Source organism: Bactrocera neohumeralis, chromosome 6 (assembly GCF_024586455.1).
Source record: "Bactrocera neohumeralis isolate Rockhampton chromosome 6, APGP_CSIRO_Bneo_wtdbg2-racon-allhic-juicebox.fasta_v2, whole genome shotgun sequence".
Taxonomy (NCBI): domain Eukaryota; kingdom Metazoa; phylum Arthropoda; class Insecta; order Diptera; family Tephritidae; genus Bactrocera; species Bactrocera neohumeralis.
Window position 1 is genome coordinate 67,512,519 of NC_065923.1, and position 22,370 is coordinate 67,534,888.

The 22,370-nt window shown below is 32.2% G+C and overlaps 1 protein-coding gene across 2 annotated transcripts in view; it reads left to right on the plus strand.

The window, feature by feature from the left end:
- LOC126763607 (protein TANC2) overlaps positions 1–22,370 on the plus strand; it is a 151,453-nt gene that overhangs the window by 4,007 nt on the left and 125,076 nt on the right. The window contains exon 2 of one of the 2 annotated variants that reach the window (XM_050481261.1): positions 3,402–4,391. In XM_050481261.1, the coding sequence (XP_050337218.1) occupies positions 4,289–4,391 (103 nt within the window). In that variant the 5' untranslated portion in view covers positions 3,402–4,288. The remainder of the gene's footprint in view (positions 1–3,401; positions 4,392–22,370) is intronic. The other variant, XM_050481262.1, reaches the window with a different exon arrangement.

Here is a 22,370-nt window from a genome sequence, read left to right on the forward strand (position 1 = left end):
AAGAAAACGCTAATTGTTGCTGTCGACATATTTTTGCGATTAATCGACATTTATTGGCATGTGAAGCGATGCAAACCGACTTACATGTCATTCGAGCTTTTGATTAAAATTTCAGTGTTTGTTTACTAAACGAATATTTATATGACAACCTTTTTTTGCTGCGGCTCATTTTCAATGAACACACGCACTTGCCGCACTGGCTGACTGATCGCATACTAAGTAGAAGTAGTGCGATCGTCTACAGTGGTGGGGAGGGTTCTCATTAAAAAATATATTTATGTGTGCATGCAAGCATACATGCCAGCAGCAGACTAATTTCAAGCTGAATTGGCAGTAAAGCCAATATAAAGGAATTGTGCGATCAGTGATCGTACAAATTTCTGATACTTCACTCACTTCAATTTGCTGCAGACACTTTGCTGTCGCTTTGTAATGATTCTCGGAAGCGCCTCTTGTTTGTATTTATATATTATATACTCTCTGCTACAGTCCAAACAAACTACTAGCAGTAATGATCGCCACTGATCATAATGATTACTGCTGAACGCTGCAATACAGTCAACGTGTTTCTTAAGTTTTGTTTGCTTTGCCTTCCATATGATATTTGTACGAGAAGACAAACCTTTCTTCAAAGTAAAATGCTACAATAAATTCACTTCAGTTCGGTTTTAATGACAGCGCAGGAAAAAGATCAAGAGTTTACTCCGCGGCGTTTCAAGAGCGCTGTACGCTAAATCGTATCAAAACAAAAAGTCAAAGAAGAGCGGCTCAAAAGAGGAAAATGAGTTAAGTAAAAATCATTGGCAGCGTTAGCAGCGCCAAACAAAGCGACACGATCATTACAAGATCACTGATCACCGATCAGCGGTGGCGTAGCAGGCTCGTTGGCAGTTAAGCAAAAGAAATAAAGAAAAGATGCTGCGCTGCGGGTAGCGGTAGAATGACGATCGCTTGCGCATTTCGTAGTTAAGTTGTCTTGTTTGCCTGCGGCGGCTACGTTGATGGCGGTGGCGGTCGGCTACCACTGTTTGTTGTCCCCAGAGACAGTGGCAGTAAGAGACTGTTGCATTTTTTCCCGTCCTATATGTTTGCCATGCGCTGCCAACTGCACCAACTTAAGCACTCTTGTGGCTAAGCAAGGCACGATCATTAAAGGTATTTTTCGTGGGTAACAACGAGGCGCTTTTTTGTGAGTTCCCAGCGATTAGGCACACACACATCGACTGCGCGTATAAGCAGTTTGTCAGCTAGCCGGGCAGTTAGTCAGCTATTTGATCATTTTGTTAGTCAGTATGCGCCGGTAATGACCAAGTTCGTTTCCGTTGCTGCTGACAGACAGACAGACGGAGGCAAGAAGACTAGCATACACATATATCCAACGTGAGTCAAAAGCTACTGCCGCCTTAACTGATCCTCCTTCTTATTGCATGCGCTTCTGGTCAGCGTTGGCAGCAAATACCGTCGTGTTGCGTTGCACCACCCCTCGACGCTTGTTTGCGTTCGTTTTTCGCACGTTTAAAGTAATTAGTGCTAAAAATAAATGCGATTGTTGTGAGTAAGTACTTGCCGTGGTAATGCGCTTGTTTGTGCAAAAAAGGTAGGAGGGAGCGCGTAAAGTGAAGTTCATGATCACTTAAAATGCGCTTTAGCGACGAACGGCTGTGTAAGGAGCTGCAGCTGCTTTGCGAGTATTTTACTTTTATTCCATTAAGACAACTACAAAAACAAAGCAATATAGTGATAAGGCAGTTATATAAATTGCTGGAAATGAATTACAATAATTGCGTATAACATCGAAGCCAACAAACGATTTATAGTTGCAATTGAAGCATAAGAACAGCAACAAGTTTGTGCATTAAATTATTTTCGGAAAATATTTATTTTTTATAAAATGTTATAAAATATATATTTATGGAAAATATTTAATGGAATATATGGTTAAAAAATTACAACAACAACAAGCAGATATTTAATAAATTTACATTTTCTTATCTAATGTGATTAATTTACTTAAGCAAATTTAATAAAAAAGTTTAAAAAAATTTCTGCAGAACTGCATTTACAGTTATTTTATAAATTAAAAAATTTTAGTTTTAATAAATTTTTTAAGCAATTTCTTTTAAAGAAAACTAAAAATATATATTTTTCTGTAGGATTACAAAGGTGTGGCAGCAAACAAACATTTTAAATTTGGTTTTTATGGAAAAAATACATTTTTTTTAAAGAAAGAAATGAATATTGGACGCGCAAGAATTTTAATAATATAAAATTTAAATAATTTAATATAAATTATTTTTTATTTGCAAAAGTAGAATTAAGAAAATTAAAATCTACGAAAACTAAAAAGTAAAAATAAAAAATACTGATTCATATATTATTTTTTTTTAATGTATATCGATTTTTAGAAGAAAAAAGTGTTTAACTGAAAGCATAATTAACAAAATATTGATTGATTTTTTTCTAATTTCCAAAATAAAAATTATTAAAATTATCTTAAAACAATTTCCACTATTTTTTCTTTAAATAATAAAAATATATATATAATATATAATGCTTAAAAATTAATTTTTTTCTAACTTTAATAAATTAAAAATAAGTGATTAAAAAAAAATAAAAAATAAATGGTAAAATAAAAAATTACTTATTCGTATATATTTTTTCATTTTTCAAAAAAAATTTATATTGATTATTAAAAAAAAAAAATATTTAAAAAAATAATAGAATTTTTTCTTAATTTTCCAAAATAAAGCAAATTTCGTCATTATCAAAAAAAAAATTATTGTGACACATAAATTTTCAAACAGAAAAATTTTAATTTTGCTAAATAAGTAAAAAAAATAATTTTATTTAAATTAAAAAAATATATAATTAAACTTTTTTGAATTATTTAATTTTATTTAAATTAAAAAAAATGTAATTAAACTTTTTTGAAGATTTATGTGTCACAACATTTTTTTTATAATCACGAAATTTGCTTTATTTTGAAAAATTTAATTAATTAAAAAAAAATTGAATTAAATAAAAAAAATTAATTAAAATAAAACAAAATAAAATTTTTTTTTGAAGATTTATGTGAAACAAAATTTTTTTTTTGTAGGCACGAAATTTGCTTTATTTGGGAAAATTTTTTTTTTTTTAAATTTTATTAAATTAATTAAAATAATTTTTTTTTTGAAAATTTATGTGTAAAACAGACATAAAATTATAGAAATATTTTTTTTAATAAAATAAATATTTCTTTAATAACAATATTTTTTTCAAACCAAATTTCAATATAGTAATTTTAATTTAATTTAATTTTAATTTTTTGTATCAGTTAATATTATTTTTAAAGCATATAAATAATTAGTAATAAATAATATTATTGTTGCTTCATGGTAATTTTTTACTTAAAAATTTAGTTGCGAAATTTATGACAGAAATTGTAAAAACAAGTATTACAACAACACAATTTTTAACATTGTAAAAATGAATAAAAGAAATAGTTTTACAGGAAATTTCAATATAAAAATTACAACTAAAAAAAATTAAAAATGCAACAACAACAACTAAATTCAACAACAAAATTGAAAAGTATGCCACAATAAAAGTTCTGAAAAAAAATAAATTTATTAAATTTACAACAACAAAAATTTAAAAATGCAACAACAACAACTAAATTCAACAACAAAATTGAAAAGTATGCCACAATAAAGGTGCTGAAAAAATTCAATTTATAAAATTTACAACAACAAAATTCAGAAACAAAATTAAAAAAATACCACAATAAAAGTTCCGAAAAAATTCAGCAGCAACAAAATCAACACGGCAGCTGTATTTTCGCATTAACTTCAACTCAAACAAAGGCAGATCGCGTAAAAATTTAACCTTTTAATCAAGAAAAAATCGTACATAACGCGAAAAAGTGTAAAATATTTATTGTGTTGTCTCTCGGCTGCCTGTCAACAGCAACAACATACGCGCGCAGCAAAAGAATGAAACTGTTGCTGGCATTTTGATGCGCCAAAGCAGCAACAAAGTGGGCAAGAAAGTGTTTAAAAGTGTTTTGCCGAACAAGCAAGCAGCGAGTGCAGCAAAAAGCACTATAAAATTGCAATAACAACAAAATTTCAAAAAGCATACACAACGAAAAGGAAATTTTAACAAATACATGTGTATAAAAGCAATCTCTCATCATCATCAAGCCGCGCAGCATCATTACTTTTGATGTGCCAGCAGCATAAGTGAGCGCGCTCAGCAGCACACAAACACATGTATATGGAAGGGCCAGGCGCGACAGGCAAGGAATATGTCAACAACGAAGGATAAAATAAATTTTCAAAATACCTGGAGCTGCAACAAAACGACTGGTCGCCGTTCTGGAAGTGGGTATAATAGCTGCAGTTTCTTAGGTAAAATTCACACACACATAAATACATCCATACAAACATACAAGCTTGCAAAGCAATGCCAACATACACTTTAAAACATATACTACTTATAGCCAGCGCTTAAATGCTGTTTTTATTGTTGTTTATTTTTTTACATTTCTTTTTCTGAAATTTTTGTCGTTGTTGCATTTTTCATGCAATTCTTCGGGTCATTTGAGTGGTAATTCACTGCAGCGGCAGCACTCTTGCCAACCATCTACTTCCACGAAAGATTTTGCTACATAAACTTCGAATCTCTGCGTTTGTGAGACGAAAATGGGAGTGACTAAGGGCTTTGGATTGCGTTGGCTAGCCCACATGCAACAGCACACGCACGCACACATATACCTGCCTTCCTTTTAAACATCTAAAGAGTCCTCCACAGTTCTAGCCAGACAATTCGTGCTTTTTTATAGCCAAGTTAATTTAAATGCAAGTTTTTTTCTTAATCGTGTGCTCCAATGTTGCACAGCATACCCAAGCTGCTGGGGCTAGCGTTGGACGTGCGATTTTTAAGGGCAATGACGCAGCAACGTCGACGCGCCCAAAAGACATTTTTCACATACCAAATTAGCGTTGTTAATTTTATCGACTCTTTTCGCGTCACTCTACCTACATTCAGCAAAATATATGTACATATGTATATGTACAAGCGTTCCATGGTAACATGAATACAAGCACTAAATTGCATACAAAGTTGTTGTGCCTTTCTGTCACTTTTGTTGACATAATTAACTTGTGTTGAAGGTTTGAGCAGTTAATTTAGAGTTTAAACGTTAGATATGCGGGATTTAATGTAATTCAACGTACGAGAACGCAATTCAGCGCTTTTGAGAGTTGCTGAATTTTCTATAACGGTATAAGGCTATGTTATTTAACTGGCCTGCATACATTTACTAGCCTTAATATAATTTTTTTGGAATTCAGCACATCGAAATTGTGCTGAATAGTCTGAAAATTTAAAATTTGTGTATTATTCAAGCTATATTGTTAGAAAAGAAGGATACTGATAAAATATTTTGTGTTTAAGTTTAATTCAGCGCATATAAATAATGCTGAACTGTCTTAAAAAGTAAAAATATTGCATTATTCGGCCGTTATTATTAGTACAGAATGATACTAAATTTAATTCAGCGCGTATAGAATGAATTGTATTATTCGAGCGTTATTATTTGTAAAGAATGATTTTAATAATATTTTGTGTTTAAATTGAATTCATCGCATCTAGAATGAATTCAGCGCATGCAAAATGAGCTGAATTGTATATAATTTTAAAATATTGCCTTAGTTATAAATTTGTTTTAAGTTTATGACATAGAATTAAATGGAATTTAAGTGCGGTGTTTTTAAAATGTGCTGAATACAAGCATAAAATATGCTGACAATTATAAAACTAGTAGTTTATTTTAGAACTGTCTAGTTAAATAGTTTTTTTTATCTGCCTAAAACCATTATTCAGCGCATAAAACTACAGCTGAATTGCGTGTACGTATGTTTATTTTTCATAATATAACCAAATTGTTTTGATGCTTACAAATTTCATCGAATTAAAACGCGGTGTTATTCTGTATTTATTTGCAATTCAGCGCATTGGAAAAATAAAGCTGTTTTTGAAAGAATATGTTAATATTGATAAAGAGTTTTACTGCTATGTTCTAATTATTTCTATTCAGCTATTTTTTTACAATTCAGCGTAATTTATTTCAATTCAGCGCACATTTTACGATTATTATATTAATATTAACCTGTTTACAATAGTTTTCCAAACTCCAATTTTAATTCAGCGTCATATTTTATTATACATACTGCTACTTTAAGCGTAAAATGCTCCCACAATGCTTTGCTAATGCTAAATTCACAAACAGTTTATACTTTCATATAGCTACATATGCATAAATATGTATGTAATAACGTGCATATGTACATATATGTATGCCTTTATGGTTCAGTAATAAATTCAGCACAGTTTAACAGAGCTCAACACAATTCAGAGCAGCGCTAATAAATTTCGCAATGCTCTATATTCGCGCACAAAAGCGCTTCAACATATTTCCACGAAATCCAGTCAAATAATGCTTCAGCTTCCATTATATTGAGACCACTTCAACTGCCGAAAATGCAAACGAAAATTATACCAAAATTAGACGCGCTGAAAAGCAGGAGCAGCGAGAGTAAATAAAAATAAAACAAAGCAGGAATAAAATATTCGCCAAACTCACGTTGTCATCCCAAGGCTATGAAATGCAAATATCTTCTCTTTTTCCTTTTTTACAACCAACAACAGCAACAACGTAAAAAATTTGAGATAAAAGTGTATTGGCTGGCAGAGCAGACAAACTACAAGCGCAGATCATTGTCTGCACGAGAGGAAGAATTTACCAACAAAAACAAGAGCTAGCGCTGGCAAAAAATACAATACAACAACAATGGTGTAGGCTTGTTGCACACGACATATTACCGTTGTTGTTGCAATTGGCTTTACTTGTTTTATACTTTTTGTTATTGCTTATTGTGCCATCTTCGTTGTTCGATTTCATTAAAGAAGCCTTCTGATGTGCTAAATCGAGTGGATAAAATTTATTTTGGGAAAAAAGCTGCTGAAATTCAAACAAGTGGGGCGGAAGATGGCCTGTCGTTGAAAGATTTACAATATGTCAGGGGAAGTAAAGTGTGTGAATGAGGTTTGATTTAATTTTTACCGAAGTGAAATGTAATAACATACATTAGTTAGGTAGTGAAAATGCTTGGCTGAATTGAGGTAACTTGTGCTGAATGAGATCTAGAGAAAGAAAAACGCCTTAAAATTGATAGCAGAGAAATCCTATATAGCTAATTATTGGTTTCAATATCTGCTGGATAGCACCTTCGGTGGCAAACTCAAGTATTTATAAATTAATTTACAAAATAGTTTTCTAAATAATTTTGGTATTTTATAAAATAAATATTTAAATTTTTGAATGCCTGATAAAATTGTACGACAATCAAATCACATATGTACTTAATTTGCCCGCTGAATTACGTTTAAAAGCGCTGAATTATTTTTCAATTCAATATTATATATTTAATTATACATATGTGGGAGTACATAAGTATGTACTGAAATTTTAAGAAACAAATATGCATGTAATAAAAATGCTTGGCTGAATTAAGATAACTTACGCTGATGTGATTTAGAGAAAGAAAAATTGATAGCAAGGAAATGCTACATAGCTAATTATTGGTTTCAATATCTGCTGAATAGCACTTTCGGTGGCAAACTCAGCTAAAAAATTTAGTATATGTGTTATAATTTATGATGCTTACAATCACTGATATAATTATGTAACAGTCGATGCAAATATATGCTTAATTTTTCCGCTGAATGACGTTTAAAAGCGCTGAATTGCTTCTAAATCCAATAATTTATATTTAATAATATAAAGGCGACATGATTTACAATTTTAATAAACAAATATGCAAAAAAAAATCATGGGGGGTTAAAAGAGTAAATTATATTATTAAAGAAAACGTTAACGGCCTAAAATCCCGTGAGACACAATATGTTTACATTTAGCGCTATAATAACACACAGTAATAAATATGTGTATGTGTTATTTAATAGAGCTGAATATAGAGTTTTGTTCGAGCTTATATGTTAAATGATGTAAAATGGCGCTGAATATAAAATGTATGCTTTGAATATTGATAACAAGAGTGTTGATATATATTTCTTGGGTATTTAATAAGCTGAATTATTTTCAAATGCGCTGAATAGTAACTAAAAGCTATAATATGATGTAAACGTGAAAAAACAACACTTTTATAAGCTGAATATACAGCTGAATTGCTTTGAATGGCATTTTCATATGTCTTTTGACTTGAAACAACACTTTTCTAAGCTGAATATACAGCTGAATTGCTTTGAATATTTTTTTCAAGTGTCTTTTGACTTGAAAACAACACTTTTCTGTGCTGAATATACAGCTGAATTGCTTTGAATAGCATTTTCAGGTGTGTTTTGACTTGAATTAGTATAATTTAAACATTTTGTCCTTAAATAAACTGTTTTATTTGTGCTGAATGTACCGCTGAATTACTTACAACTGCAGTCTTAAGTGCTTTTTACTTGTATTTAAAGTTCTAATGATTAATTTTACTTGCGATGCTTATAAATGCTAAAAATATCGATCGACGCCTCGCAAATTTCGCGCATCAATGATATTTGTAAAATTTACGCATGCGCAAACATAACACTACGCTATGTTGCTTACATGGAAATGGAGGGGGATGTTGCAACAGCGGTATACTAAATATTGACTAATTGCAAATTAGCATAGCATATTAGGTACTTCGTCTACGCAACAGGCAACGCTACTCGCCACAAATCTCACAAGCACGCAAAAGAGCGGTAAGGATAGGGGAGTCTACCTGTTTGCAAGTTACGCACACACGCACAAAGTGGAATGCACGATTGCCGTTGCACTATCAACTAACTGCGGGCTAACAGCTGCGTGCCTTGCAATCACATTTGCGCATGCGCGTGCGTATGCATATGTATGTGTGGATGTGATTGCGCATTGCAGTTGAATGCAGATATGAGTTGAGTGTTTTATGGATGCGTTTTAAGCTTAATTACACTTTTGCAATACACAACGCGCATTCATATGAATGAGCAGAGACACAACAGCAACAACATTGGCGGCAACAACGACAGGCTAATAAGCAGTCATTCAGCGCTTTCTCATCGCTGTTTGCAATTTGTTGCATGCAGCTGCCTATGCATTGCGTTTGCGCGCCGGAAGGTGGGAGTTGCAACGTTGCACATTAACTCGTTTTTTTTCTCGATGCTGCCACATCTTACAAAAATTCGCAGCGGCAACATAATCGCACTGACATTTAAATAAATTGCCAATACTCAAGCCAACGAATGGTGTTCGACTGACTGCTGACAAGACAACTTGCTGTTTTCAGCTTGCTGTGTCAATTTTCATGTTACTACATGCAACATGGCAAGGCGCAACAGTGGCGTCAAGAAGCTTGTTGTCAGCAACATGTTGACAAACTGTTTTTCACATCAACGTACACGCTTACATACATACATATATTTTTTACCATAGAGATTACTATGCTCTCACGTCTGATATAAAAATTGATACTTGCAACATACATATTGCCGTTTGGTTTTGCCTTATTGTTCGAGAGAAATGCTCAACAAGGCTGTGTGGTATGACAGCAATGCAATTATGCAGGGTAATTTTCTCATTAGCTTTGCGTTTAGCAGGAATTAGGACATTTTTTTAAATTGTTGCGGCGCGTGATAATTGAACTTTTACATACAAGCCATACTTTTGATTTGATAGGTTTCAAACTTGTGGCGCACTATAATTAAAATTACTGAAGTAATAATATATTTGTAGAGTTGATAATGCCAATTTGACACTTTTGGGGCTTTTGTGAATGTAGAATAATCTTGCTGAATCGAAATAATACTTCAATTTGACACTTTTTGGTTTTGCTGAAATCAGCTGGATATCTAAAAAAGCGCTGAATAAGCTCAAAATATTCCTTTTGGGGCTTTCCAAGAGCAGATGAATGTAAAATAATCTTGCTGAATCGAAAAATACTTCAATTTGACACTTATTGGTTTTGCTAAATTCAGTTGGATATCTAAAAAAGCGCTGAATAAGCTCAAAATATTCCTTTTGGGGCTTTCCAACAGCAGCTGAATGTAAAATAATCTTGCTGAATCGAAAAAATACTTCAATTTGACAATTTTTGGTTCTGCTGAATTCAGCTAAATATCTAAAAAAGCGCTGAATAAGTTCAAATTATTAATTTTGTGGCTTTACAAGAGCAGATGAATGTAAATAATCCTGCATACAAAGAATTTTACACGTCACATGTAATAATTACTTAAATAAAAATAAATTTGAGAGCAAATAATGTCAGTATGACAATCTATCATTTTGCTGAATTCAGCTGAATAATTAAAAATGCGCTGAATAAACCCAAATTTTATATTTTGTGGCTTCTCTAGATCAGCATAATGAAAAAGAATTGTGCTGAATTGAAAAATTAAGCCAAATATAACTTAAGTGAGCACTACGCTCTGATTTATTGTTTATGAAGCATCGAAATAAACGTCATTTATTATAATTAGTACTGCAATAAAAAAGAAATTTATAGAGCTTGCAGTGCTTATTTTAGTAGCTTTGAGTTTGCGGATTTCAGCTGAATGTTTATTATTGCGTACAAAAAATAAACTAAAATGTACATTTTACTGCTTTTGTAGACTAGCTGAATTAATAAAGGTAGTGCTGAATTGAACAAACATGTCAAATATTTTAGAAAATTTTGATGAATTCCAAATATTAATTAAAATATGACTATCACTTGGAAAATGTATTAGAAAGTGACGCAAATTATCTGAATTAGGTTATTCAGCAATACAGCAATAAGATTGAATTATAAATGTCTTAATTTCTTTGTAAGCACTTGCTGAATTTCGAATTTAACTAAAGTTGCTTAAGTTAAAATTTTGCTGAATTCCGAATACCAATTAAAATATGAACATCACAGTGCCAATATAACAAACCTACGCAATTTATATAAATTTAATTTATTCAGCAATACCACATAATTTTAATTTGAGCTGAATAAAGAAAAATATTAAAGAAAATGTCAAAATATGAAGATATTTCAAGACCAAATAAAAGTTTATGAAAATTAATTTTTCAATTCTCGCAAAGATTATCAGCTGAATACTAGCCACAATAATATGTATAAAATATCAGACTTTTTTAGCGGTAGTAATTTGAATAAAATGAACGCTGAATGTATATTTCAAGCGCTGAATGTGATTTAAATCATTTTTACTCCTGCAGAAAATGAATAAACATTAATATGTCAGATTTGCTGTTAATTAGAAGCAGTGCTTACACACTATTGTATTTATTTCCTTAAAAAGTTTTGTATTGTATTTATATTTCCATTCTCATCATAACACCACATAAAATTCAATCTACCGTACAGCTCGTCTGCCAGCCCGTTGAGTGGCTAAAAATAGCATTTTTCAAACGTACAGCAGCGGATTGAAATGTTGAAATTTTATATTGAAAATCACAATTTAAATACGCCAAAAACAAAATTCAGCAAATATCCAATGAAAACAAACGTCAAAAAAGTAACAACAGAACGACGATGAACGGCAGCCAGCAGGTAATCGAATGGCTGTTTGCTTTCAACTGCTCTTATATCTTCAAAAACATATCGACTCATGTATGTATATACATATGTGCATATGTAGGTATAGTTTTGTTTGTATGCTTCATGCATTGAAGTTCGTTTATTCTGGGTATTAAGTTTGGCTTCGCCGCTTAAGCTTTTTATCATCGAGGCGTACAATTCGTCGTACCAAACAGTCTGGCTCTGCGGATGAGTTCCAAAAATGCACGGCGAAAAAAATTATCACGAAAAAAAAAACAATTTTGTTTAATTTGATTTTCATTGTGTCTGCTATATTAGCTGATTTATGTTTCAATATTCATATGTGTGCGCTTGTATGTGTATGCTTCTACACATTTTACGAGCGAAATGCTGTTTTTTGCAGGACAAGCTTCTTCTTTGTATGCTTTGTGCATCTTTCTTGGCGGAAAGTTTTATTAATTTTCTTTGTTGTTGTCTGGACACAGCAGGATCCCTTTGAGTCGTGATTAATGAGGTTGCCTGTTCGAGCCCGAAAAAAGTTGTCCCACAGCAGCTGTTTTTGGGATATTTGCATACTTATGGGTTTATTTATAATCTGTATATGCGTACATATAATGTATTACGTATGTATATAAAATAAATTTTTTCGAGGAGAGTGTAAAACCGAGTGTAACTAGCAGTTTTTGTCGAATATTTGAAATAAAACTTTTTGGTCATTTTCACTCTCAAGTAATTGAAACTTTTTACATTTAATTGTTCATAATTTTAAAAAATTTAGTTTTCAAAATCTATGTCGTCTTCCTCAAAAAATCCCCTTGACCCCAATACACTTGTGACAAAGATTTTCCGATTTTCGCAACAGTTGCTAAATTCAATTTCCGAAACATTCTTCAAAGCGCGCAGCTATTCACGTTTAATGCCTTCAATTGACTCAAAAGGGTTTCTCCGGATCGGTCTTTTGAGTTTGCTGTACAGCCAGAAGTCACACGGAGCTAAATCAGGCGAATACAGTGGTTGCGGCACGATATTGGTTGAAAATTTGACAAAAAACTCACGAAGAATCAATGCAGTGTCCGACGTTGCATTATCGTGGTGCAAAAACCAAGAGTTGTCGACCTATAATTCCGGCTTCTTTTTACGAATAGCTTCGTGCAAACGACATAACACTCAAATAGTATTCATTTTTGACAGTTTGGCCGGTCGGAAGGAATTAGAAGTGCATCACACCTCAATAATCGAAGGAAACTGTCAATATTACCTTGATTTTTCACCTGCCTTGACATGGGTTTTTTCGGATCGGCTCATCTTTGCAACGACATTTGGCCGATTGCTTGTCTCTTTGCGGCTCGTAAGCATAGATCGAAGACTCATGATCATTAATAATACGTTTCATGACATCCTGATAGTCGGAAAGCATTGTTTCACAGATGTTAACGTGACGCAATTTTTTTATTTTTTATTTTTCGAAAAAATTGAGTGATTTTGGAGCGAAATCGTGCTTTCACTTTTCTTAGGCCCAAATGATCTTTCAAAATGCTTTCACTGACCCTTCCGATATTCCAACGATGCCAGTAAGAAGTCTCACTGTTAATCGTTGATTCTCAAGCACCAATCTTTTTATTTCATTGACGTGTTGATTCATCAGTTGATGTTGATGGTCGCCCTGGACGTGGTTCGTCGTTAACGTGATCTCAACCGTCTTTGAAATATGTATTTGTAACAATCAAAAACACTTGGTCGCAACAAACAATTATCACCGATAGTTTTTCCCAACATTCTGAACTTTTCGGCACCAGAAATTTGAGAAAATTTAATGGAACTTGTTTGTTGAATAATTTCACTCATCTTAAAAATCGCCAAATGCACTTTATGTACTTCAGAAACACAAACGTATACTAAACACTAATGATTATTTTGATGTGACATTTGGCACTGATGTGTCACTGAGAGTCATGCCAACCTAGAAAAAAAATATTGAAAATAAAATATTTCAACCAATAGGTTTTCGCGCGAAATTTAACATAAAAAGTCTTGCTATTTCTTGCCCAGAGTATATTTTAGATATATTTTTCACAAATAAGAACTGCGAATAATTTACGTACAACGTGAACAGGCCTTAATAAAAAGCAAGAGCGACGACTTTGCAAATACAAACGTATGTATGTATGTATGCATGGATGGATGCGAAGACCATATTGCATGCGGTGAAAGGTGAACTCACCTAGCAACCGTACGCAATTGAGCTTTTATGCTGCACCAATGGTGGTAGCGTTCATAAGAAAATTATTATGATTGTACAAACAAACATGCATACATTATCTACATAAAATTCTTGTAGAAAGAAGGTCTTCGAATATCACACACGCTTTTTTGTCCGCTGTTCTTTTTATTGTTTTTTCACACCTCTTAAAATTCTACATTTCGTTTGTGTAATTAAATTTGGTTTCGACATTTTTTGCTTTATTTACCTTGCATATTGGCATACATAGATATGTATATGTATATTAGGGTGGCACAAAAAAATGAATGTTAATTTTTTCTTTTCGTACTCTCAAAAATTGATAAACACAGCCAAGATAAGCTCTCCAAGTATGAGCTCTTAATTATAACGGGAAGGTTCCCCAACTAACGGTTTTCTATTTTTTTCTTATTATCATATAGAAAAATGTTTATCCAGCTTCCAACAATTTTTCAGATATGAAGTGAATATATATGATTTTTTTTGAACCACCCTAATGTATATAGAGTCTGCTTGCACCGACCACGAGCAGTTTTGCATTTCGCTGCATTCTGCTGATTTTACATTAATCTTAAGTAGTTGCCAGCAGCGACTTTTTCATTGCTTTTTGTTGCAAAAAAACGGTTTTTGGTGTATTTTTATTGGCTTTTATTGGCGATGGCAAACGGTGAAGACGAGCATTTGAGCAGCCAATTTTGTAGTAACAGCGTTTTATGTTACAGCCGGTCAAAGCAAATGGCAATATATGTATGTACATACATATGTAAGCGATGATGTGTGCATCTACTTACATATATACATATGTACATATATGAATATGAGTATATTTGAGCCTGGTAATAATTTATATTTTGGCATGTTGTTGAATCGTGCTCAAGGCGGAGTGCAATGCTACGTAAATTATGTTGTATGGACTTACATGCCTACATATGTATATACACAAAAATTATTGGAATGTGAAATCATGCCGAGCTGTGGAATTCGCCACATCCATATTTTTGAAATAAAATCGAAGAAGAAATAAAAATATGCTTTATAACCTCAAAAATTGCATTTTTGGTGGTCAGTGAAGCAAAGCCGGCACACTATCTTTTCCCCTCTTTATGAGCACAGGTCGAATCAAGTAGCGTTTGAAAGCGCATAGGTTTCATTCAGTTTTGTTTTTAAGCCGAAGAGTTTTCTAAGGGGTTTAGACTGTAACTCTTTGGCCGTCCTTCTATACATTGTAGTATTCAGCGCTTATCCAGCTTGACAGATCTACAGCTGAATAAGTTGCTGAAGACCAAAACGCCGAAAAATCTTGCTTTGAGGTTTGGTCTTACACTTTTTCGCTTAGAGGACCTAACTGGCGGTTTTCTTTTTCAAATTTTCCCATAAATACAATTACTTAGTTATAAAATATTCGATCAAGTGGCATGGCGATTTCTCAAGATGAAAGCTTCGTTAATAAAGGGTGATCCATTTCTAGATTCCTCACCTTTTTAAAGAGAAAACACAGAAACTTCAAATTTAATGGGGAATGTTTATTAGTATTCGAAAGAACATTCTATGGCATTTATTTTTTGAAGATTATCGCTCTTATTTTTTTAACGCCGCTACTTCTCAGATGGTCCATCCGTTGAGATCAATTTTCGATGACTCGTTCGAGCATTTCAACGCTCCAAGCGGGATTGTTGGCATTGACTTCAGACTTTACATATTCCCATAGGAAAAAGTCTATTGGTCTTGATGGCCAATCGGCCTGCCCAAAACGTGAAATTATCTGCTCACCAAAGTGTTCTCTCAATAAATCCATTGATTGATGCGATGTGTGGGAAGTGACGCCGCTTTATTGATACCAAATGTCGCCGAGATCACGAGCTTCAATTTTAGACATCAAATAGTCGGTTATCATGGCTGCCTTCTCACCGGCATCATTTCTGAAGAAATATGGGCCGATGATTCCACCGTTGTTTTTTCTGGAATCTCTTCAGGTTGCACTTCGGCTAACCCATACCCATTGAGCCAGAAATGGGTCCCATCGCTGAACAAAGTTTGGCTCGAAAACGTCGGATCTTCTGGGAACTTTTCAAGAGCCTATAGAGCAAAGCGATGTCGCATGATAAGCTCGAGCGGCTTCAATTCTTGCCCAATCTATATGGTTTACCCTTTCAATTTAAGATGTCGGCGTAAAATGCGCTCACTCATTCCATACGTCAGTCCGAGTTGCAGTGCGAGAATACTCGTGTCTAAGTGAAACCAAAATTATCTTATTGAATCTCATAGTGGAGAGTATAACCACTTGCTAACCCATTTTGATTTGATTATGCTAGTTTTGTGTTCGATTCGTCACTCACCAAATGTTGAAGCCATTAAAATTCACCACCGTTCACACTTAAATCATGCTTACCTGTTTACAGCTTGCTAATTAAAACATTGAACCACCAAAAACCCACCTCTGGCTATAATTAAACTATTCACTCATATGCCACATACATATGTACACACACCAATGTAGGTTCATAACATTTTTGATTAAATTCATGGACTTTGCACTTGCCAAAGAAATAGTGGCAAAATCACGCCTTTCCACAGAAATTCATTGAGTAAACAATAACTGCGCCCGAATAAATAAATAAAAAAAAAAACAAATCTAAATTTGTTACATATAAAAACAATAACAAATCTGCAGTACATGAAAGCAATCAACGCAGAGACATTCCACACACAATTTGGCCGCGATTCGCAGCGAGCGGCGCGAAAATATTTTATTATCTCAGCGATATGCGCGTGCGTATCAAAAGTGCGAATCTTTCTGCATATCATACCATTATTATAATATATGTACATATATGTAAGTATAGTGTGTGTGTGTGTGTGTTAGCTATTGTAGTAATTGTTGAGGAATTCAGACACCAATTGTTGCTGATTGCTCATATCTGCGACTGGCCAAGTCATTCACAAGCAAGTGAGTTCAATTATGAATAAAACTTTGTGGCAAATACAGTTTTGAACATATTAATAGATTATGTTAGCTGTTCAAAAATGAAAAAAATTACGGCTGCTGACTTTTAGTTATGAAAGCAGCTGTAAATATACAAAGAAAAAATATTTCAGGCGAATCGAAATGTTAATTTATAAATAAAATTGTATATATTATTTAACCAAAGACCATTAGTTCGTTCGTCTGTGCTATAAATGAGTAACTTTTAGAAATTTTCAGAATTTTTTCAATACAAAAATGAAAAATGTTGTACAATTTCGGGATATACAATTTAGATTCGCTCAAAAAACTCTGTTGTTTAACTCGGTGATTTTTTTATAAATAATTATTATAATGATACAAAAAATAAAAAACTTTTGCAGAAAAACATTACTTAATTCATCAAGTCTTTATAAAATATAGATTTATTTAGTCAATACCTGTCGTTCGAAAAATTTTCCATTAAAATTTCCAAAGCATGTTATTCCTTACTAAAAATTAATACAATGTTATCGATAAAATTTGTCGATAATTTGATAGTCGATAATTTATTATCGATAAAGTTTATGGATACTTTGAAGAATATTATCGATATTTGCATAACTTTTCAATTTAATTTCAACTTTTATTTTGAAAATCGATTTTCACAGTTTGTTAAATCGATTTTGATATTTAAAAAAATCGATTTTTATAATCCGATATTTTTCTAGCAATTTGCAAACATCTTTTTTTACATTTCTATAAACTGTTGTCAAAATGTTAATAAATATTGAAGAAAATTCATTAAATTATATCGATATATGTTTAACTTTTCATATGGTTTTTATTTCAATTAATCAATTGTGATCAATTAATCAATTTTGATATTTCTTAAAGATTTTTTGCATCAGTTTTGACATTTCGATAAAATTTGTCGGTAAATCGATAATTTGTCATCGCTAAAGATTTTTGAAAAATAATTATCGATTACAAAGAGCTTTAATTATGAATAATCGATTTTTCTTTGATATTTCGAAAAATCGATTTTTATATTCCTATATTTTTTCGCAATTTCCAAGCATCTATTTTTTACATTGCTATAAAGTTTTGTTCATATTAACAATTTTGGTATATACATATTTCGATAAATTGTATCGATATTTGTTGTTTTTCAAAAAGCTTTCATTTAAATTATCGATTTGATATTTCTAAATTATTTTTTCATTATTTCCATGCATCAATTTGAACATTTATCGATAAAACTTGCAGATAAATCGTTAATTTGTCATCGATAAAGTATGCTCATATTTAATAGTATTTATTTCAATTAATCGATTTTGATATTTTTAAATTATTTTTGACTATTTCCATGCATCATTTTGACATTTCTATACAATATTATCGATAAAATTTTCCAACAATCGATAATTTGTCATCGATAAAGTTTGTGGATATTTCGTTAATAGTTTTAAGATATTTTGATGAACTGTTGTGGGTGTTTCGAAAATATTTTTGAAATATAATATTTCGATTAACTGTTTTCCAACAAAATCATATTTTATTTTAAATTCTAAATATCTTCTTTTATATACTTTCATCACTTTGCTTATTAATATAAAAATAATATTTCTTAAAATTATATATTATATACAAATATTTCTTATTAATATGCACAACACTGTAGTCACATACAAAGTATTTTACATGCGCATCTAAACGTCAGTTTCTGTTGCCGCCAATTGTGAATGATTTTATAGATTGATTCGTATGCTATGCGGCTAATTTGTAACGCCATGCAATTTTGTTGCCGATGCATAAAATGAAAATAAACAGATAAATAAGCAGGCAATTTAAAAATGCAATGCTTGTGTAGATACATATGTATGTATGTATGCACTGTGTATGCGTTTGCACTGTGTATCAAGTCAATTTCACAGTCAGTTGAGTTAACTTGCGACGTGAAGTTGAAGTTCAGCTCGGCTCAGCTTAGTTTTCGCAGCTGCTCAGCGCTCGAGTTCATTTGTATGGAAATCGCTGTGGCAGCGCTGGCAATTACAGTGCATGTAATATATATGTATGTATTTTTATAAAAATTTCTGATTTTTTTAGTATTTTTTTCTACTTTAGCACTTGCCGCCGCTGTTGCTTATTATTGTTATTATTTTTTATACTTTTTTATTGCTATTATTTTCCTACAATTTTGTTGTTTTTGTTGTATGCGACGTTCATAGCGCCATTTATGGCATAATTGCTGGTTGTTATGCGAAGCACTCGCACAATTTGTTGGTGTGAAAACACTTTTTCATACAAGAAAACACATTGCTGCATAACTAACTCACACTCACACATATATGAATGTATGTATGTATATGATAATATTGATATATAGTATATGTACATATATGTATATTTGTACATAGCTTAAGCATTTATGCAGCAACACGCAAAGTTGGAACGTGCGAATGGCAATCTGTGAGTTCAGCAGCCAACTATACGCACACACACATTCTCATATATGCATGTTATACATAGCGTTAGTCCGCTTTAAGGCGCTTCACAATCCCAATATCTCATTACGTTGCCTTTGGCTTTGCTGGGAAAGTCTCTGCGCGAGAATGACACTGTGTAATTTGGTGCCCGAGAAGTTGGCAAGAAGACATGTTGATCGGTGCCATTGACGATTTAAGTTGATTGTCACACAAACGCACACACACATACACATGCAATTTGAACACTCTACTCCATAAGTCTGCATACATATTTTTTGTTTTTTTTTTTAAGCGCTTGCACACGCCTTGGCGCCACTCAGTTTGCGGCATTTATGATGCTGATAGCACCATTTTAGTTTTCTTTTCTTTTACTTTTATTTATTTATTTTTTTTTTTTACAATCGCTGCAATGCATCTTCAATGGAAGTGTCATTATTTTTCTTAGTATAGTGTATATAAGGTGAGCTTGGTGAAATTTTAAATTATAGACGTATAATATGTTTTCAAAAGACGCCCACACAATGTTCTCGCAAGAAAGCCATAACAATTAGTTGTCTGGAGATAGCGCTGACGGCTTGTTTTTCAGCTTTTCGAAATTTTTGAGGTTAAGTGTTATTTAGTTAACTTTTATTGGTTATACAAAAAGCTCTTCTGTAGTTCTTACAATGCACTCGTTTTCTTATCGAAACGATACATAAAGTTAGTTTTTAGGTAATCGCTATCGGTTAATTATCCGATACATAATACGTGAGACTCTTAGAAAATAGTTAAAAAGGTTATAAAATAACAATTCTTTTGTAGTTTGGGCATCCATTATAGTGCACACAATGTAAAGATCGCTTCTTCCTCGAAAAGGATTGTTTTTTTCACAAAAATATTTTTGTCCGTTTGTAATGGAAATCCCTATTATCTATTCTAAGCTTCAAACTACCGCTTTAATTTGGCTTTTTTTATGAACTTCTAGGCTTTCTTTTATAAAGTTAGGTCCTTAAAGACTTCGTAAAGAATTTGAAGCAGTTCGAACTTCGTCATTCTTTTATTACCAATTTCGAAATTTTATATTTCGAAACATGGAGTTACCGTTTTTGGCTTTCTTTTATAACACACACTTATACATAGTATTTCCAAAAGACTTCTTGAAAAGTGTCTGAAGAATTTCGAAATTTGATTGACATCTGTTATTAAAACTTGTTTTTCGAAACATGGAGATATTGCTTAAAATTTATAACACATGTTCCTCAAAGTCTTCTTAAAAAGAGTTTCGAACTTTGACTTTCATTTATCAACAATTTCGAAATTTCTTTTTCGAAACATCGAGATACCGCTTTAAATTTATAGCAAATATTCCCCAAATACTTCTTGTAAAGAGTTTAAACCATTTCGAAATCCATTTTTGAAAACATCGGGTTATTGTTTTTGACTTTCCTTTATAACACATATTCCGAAAAGACTTCTTAAAAAGTGTCTAAAAAGTTTTAAACTTCGATTAGCCTCTATTATTGAAATTTCTTTTTCGAAACATGGAAAAAATTTTAACACATATTCCACAAAGACTTCTTAAAAAGTGTCTGCAGCATTTCAAAATTTGGTTTTCATCTTTTATCGAAATTTCTGTTTCGAAACATGGATATATTGCATAAAAAATGTATTTCATCAAAGCTGTGAAGCTCTATAAAGTAAAATAGGAGCTGTTTAATACAGTTCTTTGACTGAAAGACTTCTCTATTGTTCCAATTTCATTTTAGTAGTGTTCTTATTTTAGAATCTGAAGTCCTCCAATTTGAAAATACTTCGAAGGATTCAAAAAACCTTGAAGATAAGCTTTTCAAAAGCTTTTGTGCTTGATCTTGTTAAGTTCTGATTCAGTCACCTAAAGCACTGCAATTGAAAAACGCTTGCAAACAGTCAAATAACGTTCAAAATGAGCTTTTCAAAAGCTTTTGTTCTAAATGACGCAAATGACATTTTCAAAGAACGTCTTATTCTGTAATCTGAAGTACTCCAATTTGAAAATACTGTTAAGTAGTCAAAAAACTTTCAAGCTAAAGTTTTTAAAAGCTTTTGTGCTTGAGCTTCTTAAGTTCCCATTCACTCATATAAAGTCCAGGAATTAAAAAACGTTTGCAAACAGTCAAATAACTTTCAAATTGAGCTTTTCAAAAGCTTTTGTGCTAAAAAAGCTCCAAATGATATAAAACCACATTTTGAAGTTTTCTAAGAATAAAGCTATTTAGAATCCAATGGTTTAAATCACTTAAACTCACTTCAAAGCAGTTAAACAAGACAAGATTTTGTAAGCTCTTAAAATTTAAAAGTCCGAAAGGCTTGTTTTTCCTTTTCTGACATTTGGCACTAAAATTGGTTCTTCATATATTACTTTTCAAAGATTTTTGGTGCTTCAAGTCTACATATTTTCACTTTGAGCTTTCTTTTATGGATTGGATTGATTAATTAGATTTTTTAATATTATTTTCTTTGTAAATTCGCCTCAAGTATCACTTTCCAAGAAATAGTAATATCGAAAATATGATTTTACCATCTTATGTCAGTAACAAACGGAAAGATATCCCAATTATTTATGAAGCGTGTAAACAAACATTTAAAGCCGCTTCCGGTCGCGTCGTAAACGAGAATCACAGACAACAAAATTACACCAAGAAACAAGCAACACATGCCACAATACTTCAACACACACGTTCTGGAATTTAATGTTCATATATCTCACTGATTACGCTACAAAGCATTAGAAAGTCACTTTATCAATATAAAGAATCATAAAACTGCTAAAAGATTCATGAATGACTCGTTGTATGATGATTGTCTGCATATCTGACGAAATGATCTATGATTTAGGGGAACGCGTAAAATAAACAGCATTAGGAGAGGGGAGAAGGTAGGCAATGGAAGAGATAAAGAGGTGGGAATTAGTGAGTACAGAGTGAGAGAAAGTAGAAGAAAGAAAGAGAAAAAGAGTGAGATCGAGAGTTAACATGAGACGTTTAATCCAACAAGCCAGTTAGAGCCAAAAGACGGCAAATAATATCGTAAATCGACAATTTTATTAATCAAAAAATGTTATGAGAATATATGCTGTAAGAAGTAGTACG